An 8,105-nucleotide genomic window follows, 5' to 3' on the forward strand; every position below is an offset into this window, starting at 1 on the left:
AAGAAAAGCAAAAAATCTGTGAACTGCTGATGGAAACAGATGGAGATATTGGCCAAGAAGTGGAAAGGGCTCAGCTGGGAAAACATCCCTCAGGCGAGGAGATACCACAGAGGGTGACGAGGACAGTCTGCCCTACAGAACTAGCTGAGGCCTTTTCTCTGGGAAACTCAACATCTACCAGTGTTGCACATTTTCCTTCCTTTTTTTGATTCTGCCTTCACTTCACTCCTTTCCTTCTTAGATGGAAGCAACAAAAAAAAAAAAAAAAGAAGACAACTGAGTTGCAACTACCATTCATACAAAGAGGCAAAACAGGGTAGTAAGAAGTGGTTGAAAGCCAGAGAGGTCTCTGAACCTTCTTATCCTTTGGGAAGTCATCAGTTCTCTCATATGAACACACTGAAGAACAAGTCATTCATGAAGCCGTGGAAAGTCCTTCAAATACTTGTAGAGATTGGAGATTGTGGGGCAAGGAAGAAATATGTATTTTTTTTTCTTTAACAATGTCAAAGTTATCTTAGAAGAAAACTGCAAAATTAGTCTATATTCTACCCAAGCCTTCCAAGAATGTTCAAGCTGCCAGCCCATGGGAAAGACACACTGGTGTCACACATGGAATGGCAGCTCCCCTTAAACAAATGTTTTATTTATCTGATATTTGGCAGCACTGGTACAGCTTTGCAAAAGTGATGATGAACAGGTACCTGATGATAAGAACATAAGAAATTTAGGCTGGTCAGAAGCTTGGGACCTTTCCTAACTCATCCATTAGGTGGTGCTCCAAGAGAACCAACGGAGAAGGCTTTGCAGCTCTTCAGTAGCTCCAGGAGAAGCAGAAATATTCTTAACATGACAGGCTTCAAATTATAGCAGGAAAAGTTGGACCACAGCAGTGCACACGTTCAGGAAACAATTTAGCATATTACTTTCCCTTCCTGAATGTGTAAAGTCTCTGCAAAACACACTGTTTACATTGCTTCTACTTGGCACTTCTATTGCTCATTGGATATTGGATTAGAACTTCTATATTCTCCTTTCATCCTGAACAAGACAAGCAAAAGATAAATAAATACAATTATTGAATGTCCATGGTAACCAAACTAACAAAAATAGCTCATTCAGCAAACTATCATTTTGCATTCAAAGGATTTGTAAAGCTTTCTTATGGCAGCAGTTTGTAAACATTTTTCAGTATCTAACTCTGTATAAATGTAAGCAGATCAGGAGTACAAAGCACTGTTTATGCTATCAGCCAGCTCCACATTCTTCAAGGTCCCAACAAAACACACTGGGAAATTATAAACTCTAAGTCTAATATATAAATAAGGGAATTCAACAATTCACCCAGATAAAAAACAGGAGGGGCAATATCTCTTCTCTTTATTCCCATATGAAACCTATGAAAACAGTGCAAAAATATGAACAGCTGCCAAAATGCTGCATCATATGTAGGTCCTGGCCTTGCAGCTCAGTCTGTGCAGAACTGGTTACTGGATATGGCGAAATGCTGGGGTCAACAACTCCATCTTCAGACATATCTGTAAGGTCAGGGCTTGATTCCTGTTGATTTTTTCAGGTCTTCTGCATCTACCAATGTCAGTGGAAAAATAAGATACTCAACTCACATTCGTGACCTAGGACAAGGAGAGAATGGAGGAGGCTCAGGAAGATCTCAATAGATATAAAAACCTATTGGGCAGGGAATAAAGATGACTGAGACAGTCTGCTCAGTGGGATCCAGAGAAAAGAGAAGAGGCAATGGGGAAGGAAAAAAGCATTTAGGAGTGTTACTGTAGTTTTACCATAAGAGTAGCCAAATATTGGGAAGGGTTGTCCAGAGAGGTTATTGGGTCTCTGGAAATATTCAAAACCAAGCTGGACAAAGTCCTGGACAACCTGCTCCAGATGACCTTGCTCTGAGTAGGGCAGTTGGACTAGATGGTGTCCAGAGGTCCATTCCAAGCACAGCTGTTCATGGCCCTAATGTGCAGATAACAGCCTCCTTGCATTGCCAGGCACAGGTGCTCTCAGCCAGAGCCTTTGCACCTTCCTGGGAGAGGCACAGGAAAGTAGAGGTGCTCATCCCTTTCCCTCCAGGGAAACAGCAGGGTCAACAGCAAAATAGTAAGGACAACCACCAGATATAAGGAATAAACCTGATTTGTTCTTCCAAGGCTGACTTATGGGAAACAGAGATCAAGAAGAACCTGACTCAGACTGAACCAGCACTTCCATCCTGGCTGAACCAAGAACATCTCCCCACTTGCATCAAGCTTAGACATGAAAAGGTCAGATGGCAGAGATAAAGAGAGCATCATTTTATGAAAATATCAAAGGTAAAGCCCTGTCCCAAATGAAGGCAGCAGGAGCTCTGCTAATGTCTCAGACATACAAAATTGAAAAGTCCTTCTAGGTTGGACAGTCCTGTCCTATGAGGTTGCAGGCAACCACCCCATAACACATTCTTCTTCAACTGCTACCTCAGAGCTGTTTGGGTTTTCTTCCCTCCTCTAAGCTATTTGAGAGGCTCTCTGCAGTGGTAGTCAGGTTCCTCTTTCACTCTGACCAAGTTAACACATGGTCAGAGTCCAGCCACTTGTTATGATGCCAGCACTGGTTTACAGCTTATGTGGCTTTTCTCTCCCTCCTGGTCGCATTTCCAGATGCCATGGAGCAGAGCCAGCATCCCCCAGCCCATCCCACCCTGCTCCAGGCTGAATACACTCAGGCTGTGGATGGTGCCAGAGGAGAGCTCAGGGTGTCCTGCACTGCCACACTCACACTTCCCAAGAAATAACCCTCACAAATCCCCAGGGGGTTGCATTTATTGAAACCCTGCAGTCCCTGCAAAATTCTTTCCAAGTGGTTTTTCATTAATCACTGAATTAATTACATCCATCCCAGCTAACCTGTGCTTTCCTCTGTGCTGTGCAAGGGCAGCTCATCTGCACACAGAGTCACCATTGTCAGCGGACAGAGCGTGGGGCTGCAGCCAGGAATTTATGAGGTCTTATCCCCAGCCTGCCAGTGGCCTTCCGTGTGGCCTTGGAAAATAACACTTAACATCTTTGTTTTTTTAGCTGTAAAATGGGAATAATAATCTTTATTCATTCACCTCAAAGAGGCGATGAGAGGATTTTATGCAGTGCTCAGTGTTTAAATGTTTCCAAACAAATTTTAGAATAACCAGTCAGGGTTTTTAAATGCATGCTCAGCTCATCTCTTGCAACCTCCTCTGCACTTGGTGCTCGTGGTTGCTTTGCTTATTTCCGTGAGTATTCTAGAGCTAGCTGTATTACAGAGCTGTTACAACCAAAATAGGTCTAAGTGGAATAATTCGCACAAACATTGAATTATATTAATCTCAAATATATCTGCAGTTGCCAAAATTTGGAACCAATCTTCCTACTACTGAAGCCAAAAAGGCAGAAGTAAGCCAGCTCATCTTTTTCCCATTTGAAGAAAAATGCACTGCATGTACCTGTTTACTTATTTGCAGTATCCCATCCCATCAAAAAATCCAGTGACTTTGGAAGTCAGTGTCAAGAAAATGCAGAGAAATGCATTGTGGCTTCTGAAGCCAACACAGATATGGAGCAGCCTTTGCAGAACACATTTTTCTATCCTAATGATGGAATTGATAAATGAGTGGGCAGCAGCAAGGCACAGCTGAAGCCTTCACATCAGTCTGTGGTACATCATTTGCAGGAAGTACCAAGAGAAAAGTGGGGAGTCAGGGAAGGGCTGGCAGGTCCTGCAAAGCCCTGAAGAGCAACCCCAGCCTAGCCACACTGCCTGCTCCCCAAACACACCACCCAGCCAGAGCCCAAGCCTGGTGCTTTTGGCAGGGCTCAACCTGCCACCCCCTCAAAGTCCTGAGGTGATAACTCACACAAAGTGCTAATTCAGTAAAACCATGTCAGATCTTTTCAATTCGTCCCTGAAGTAATTTCAGCATGTGATCACTAAGGAATATGTTCCATTTTTTCATCTTACCACATATTAATGCTATTAATGCTATTCCTGAAATTACTGAAACTTCTGCAAGTACAGTTGCCTGTGTTTGAGAATATTAAAATATAAGTACATTTGAAAGAGTGGAGTACCTTCAAGCAAGAACCAGTGAAAGGTTGGTTGCTATGCAACTCAAGTATTGTCCATATTATTCTTATCAACAGATGGCATATTGTATAAAATAATACAATCATCTGAAAAACCCACAATCCAGTAGAAGGCTGCTCAGGGGTGGAGAATTGGCAATAGCTGAGTGTGCTGTCATAAACCTGACGTTGATGGTACATACTTCATCAATTACAGAACCATAATGTAATTATTATGATTATTTAAATGGCACCCTTGATAATATATATAAATTGCCTGCAGTGAAGCAAATGAATCTGAAGATATTAGCTCCATGTTTTCAAAAGAAACGCTTACTCAAACAAGACTGGGATAATATTTTCATGTTGTGAAGCCAACCACGCTGCTTCATTCATGCACTGCCTTAACTTGTACAAGTACCCCACTAAATACTCTGTGTTTTGAATATATATTTTCCTAAAAATTGTTAGTGCTCGTGTGTGGGACAGTAAAATATTCAAGGCTTTGTTGTAATTCCTCAGAACAGGTTCAGTAAATAAGAACTGTACACTTCTCCCTGCTTTTCCACTGCTAAATTATCCCAAACCTTTAAAGAAAAACCTCCTCACCTTCTACTCCCTGGTACTGGGAGTCCTCTTATCAAGAACTTTAAAAACATTAACAGAAAAGTATGTATTCCTATACAGCCAAGGCATGCAGGTTCTCACATCATAAAGTAGAGGAGTTCTGGAATTATATCTTTTATATATACATTTTAGTCTTTTTTAAAAGCTATAGATTGTCATTCATGTAAACAAAAATCAGATATGGAAATGCAAGAAAAATTATCTTTGGGACAAGCTTGTGATAGCAGAGTAATTCCACTGAAACCAGCAGGACAACTCAAAAGCTAAAGCATTGTCCACTACAGATTGTGGATGTAGAATCCAGAAGCAGAATATCCAGAAGCAGATTACACAGACTCCAAATGCTACTTTTGTGATGTGGTCAAAGACCCACCAAGAAATGCTGGCTTCTGTCCTCCACCTCAACTTTCCTCTCTAAAGAATATGAAACGTGTAACTTTCAAATTATAAATGGACAAAATTTTGCTCTTCATAAGAAAACAAAGATCTTTAAGATGGAATGATGGCAGCCACTGTCTGCCACCTGGAAAATGGCAGAAATAGCCAGAGCTCACATTGAAGTAGAATTATAGGGCTAAAGATGAATAATAATAACCACATAACAATTATGAAATACCCATGGACTAAGGACTGCAAAGTGACTAGCCCAGGTACTAATTCTGCTGGCTTCCACCACTATTGCAACATCAGATTTGTATGAGATTCACAAGTCAATTTGCAATCAATTTTTTGCCATTACAGCAATCACAAGGATATATCAACCATTTTGTAATTCAATATTAACTACACACTCCATGAACTTTCAATCACAAAATGGCAAATATGACCCTTTTTTCATTTACTTTAGGACATATGTCTGATTAAGGTTATCCAAAGTGCATAACTACATCATCATCATCATCACTGCAAGAAAAGCAGGGATAGATTGGTGTGTTTAGTTCTCAGATGGGGAAACTCCAACAGAAAAATTTAACTTATACCCAGGTAATCAGTCTCCTGCAGAGGCCAGACTAAACCTGAGAGCTCCCTCATTTGCACCAGGGAGGAAAATTCCCAGCTGGTATTGAGCAGGGTAAGCTGGTGAATGCCAGTGGAGCTTCACCGTCTGCACTGGCTCTTTGCTGACAGCATTCCAGCAGCTTCCATGAACAGGCATGCAGTCATCCAGAATCCAGGTTTCCTACATGAACATGGAAATCAAGCAACTCCAGTCACAGGAAGGTGTATTGGATGTTAACACTCTGCTCTGAGCAGCGGGGCCTGATGCTGCATTGGAGGCACTAAAATCACATGTCCTTAACCAAAGCAGTTATCAACATACTTGAAACGTCCTGTTCTTGTTCCCATGGAACCTGATGTTGACTTGGCAGTAACAGGACACAGGTACTGAACAGATGAATACTTTTGAAACCCATTTAACATTTTGCTCCTCTACCCATGTTTTGTCTGTGGAGCAACCCCTTCCACAGAAACTGAGAGAAAGAACACTTGATATTTTTAATTACAGATTTGATCTGTAGAGCTCTTGCCTTCTGGCCCCTATTCCACAGAACACCCATTTAACTTTAGCACATGTGTAGTTCCCCTGATAATAAGCACAAATATAAATGAGTTCTTAGAAAGCGGCCGTAGCCCTCAGCATCTTGCAGAGCTGACCTTGTGTTTACTGTTACTTACTTACAGTTGAACCAGAACACAGTTGTGTTTTCTTTAGGAACTGAAATGTTCTCTATGTTTCATGGACTATTCCAAACAAATCTGAAAAGACAGGCTGCCAGAGCTAAGCAGTAACTTCAAATGACACGGGAAAACCCAGAAGAAATTGAAATTATTTGAAATGTAAAGTTTAAATAATAAACAGCAATATATAAACATGAAAGTTTTTTATATTCACAGACTAATAAGGATAATATGGATTAAAATACAAAACAAATACATGTCCCCAGTGACTGCACTGTTCATAAAAGAATGAAGTCTATAGATATTGATATTCTCCATTTAAATTAACCTTTCCTTACCTTGCCGTAGCTCAGCAGGATTATCCTCACCAAGACAACGTTAATGTGAGCACCCAGGGACTCATCATGATAAATTTCATTAACCTGCAAAAGAGTTCAGTGCTTTAACAATGGTAACTATGTAGGCTGTGATACAGCCAGTACCTTTTATACTCTGTCATTAGGCCAGACACCACTTTGTGATCATATTTAAAACATGAAAAACTCCACTAATGAGAGAGGGAATGGGGTTTTTTCCAAACTCTGCTGTAATCTCCCAACAGGCCATAACTTAGGGAATCATTTAAAATAAATATATACTCAGAGACTTCAGATTACCAGGTATATAAGTGCCAGCCTAATTGCACTCGGAGGTATCATGGTGCACCCACACCACGCAGCTGAGCTGACCCATGTGTACCCCCTGGAGCCTGGAGCATGGAAATCCAGGCAAAATCCCAAATATCTCTCTGTTGAGCAGGACCATGCATAGGGAAGGGGATGAGTGAGCAGAAAGACAGGACCTCTCTCCCAAGAGCCATTCACTGGATAAGCTCAGATGGACCCTGTAACTCTTCCATCTGGGACCCATCATATCACACTCTGCCAAGAGGATGTGCCTCCCCCAAAAAGCTGGTCAGGCACATGAGCTGGCTTTATTGTGTGTCAAAACTCATCAGTGTTAAACTTCGCAAGTAGAACAAAAGCTACAAAATGCCAGCAAGTTAAAATTGTCTTTTTTTTATACCAGAGCTACATAACTGAACACGCACATGGGGAAATCACCCCAGGAACACTGAAAAGAAAACTGTAAATATTTAGAGTAGAGAATGAAATGTGGATGAATAACAATTACTTAGGAAACACTGCTACAGGCAAGCTGGGCAAATATTAACTGTTAACGAGGCTGATTTAAGTGTTCAGTGATGAAGACTGCATGAGACTTGGCCAAATGGCAGGGGTTTAGCTTTACAAATTAGAAGAGGCAGATGAGATCCCTGCAAGGCAAGTTCCTTCCCTAAAACTCCTTCCCTTGGTAAAGGTTGCACCAAACTGAACTGTTTTCCTGGATGGACTTAGATTTCATTTATTCCTGCAAACTAGATTCATTACTTCAAGCTAATAAATAACTTTCAGGGAACCTTTCATTTGAAACATGGTAAAAAATGTCCTGCTACTTCAATCAGCCCCAGTTTTAATGGCCCATATTTTATCTGTTCAAAAACCATTAAAATTAAATACATCAGTGTAGGTTTTGCTAAGCAATCCCCACTGACATTTTAAAGTGAATTTTAATTTGTTTCATCAGTATTTTTTGACAGAAGAGCCTTATTTTATGCCTGGTAGACATCCAAGTTTTCAAAATTCCTGAGTGTCCTGC

At 40.9% G+C, this 8,105-nt stretch overlaps 1 protein-coding gene across 1 annotated transcript in view; it reads right to left on the reverse strand.

Annotated features, from left to right (window-relative positions):
• The window catches only part of ADAMTS2 (ADAM metallopeptidase with thrombospondin type 1 motif 2), a 172,559-nt gene that overhangs the window by 39,567 nt on the left and 124,887 nt on the right, over positions 1–8,105 (reverse strand). The window contains 1 exon segment of the mRNA XM_014312149.2: positions 6,746–6,829. Coding sequence (XP_014167624.1) covers positions 6,746–6,829 — 84 coding nt within the window.

The sequence above is a fragment of the Geospiza fortis genome, unplaced genomic scaffold (genome assembly GCF_000277835.1).
Source record: "Geospiza fortis unplaced genomic scaffold, GeoFor_1.0 scaffold55, whole genome shotgun sequence".
Taxonomy (NCBI): Eukaryota; Metazoa; Chordata; class Aves; order Passeriformes; family Thraupidae; genus Geospiza; species Geospiza fortis.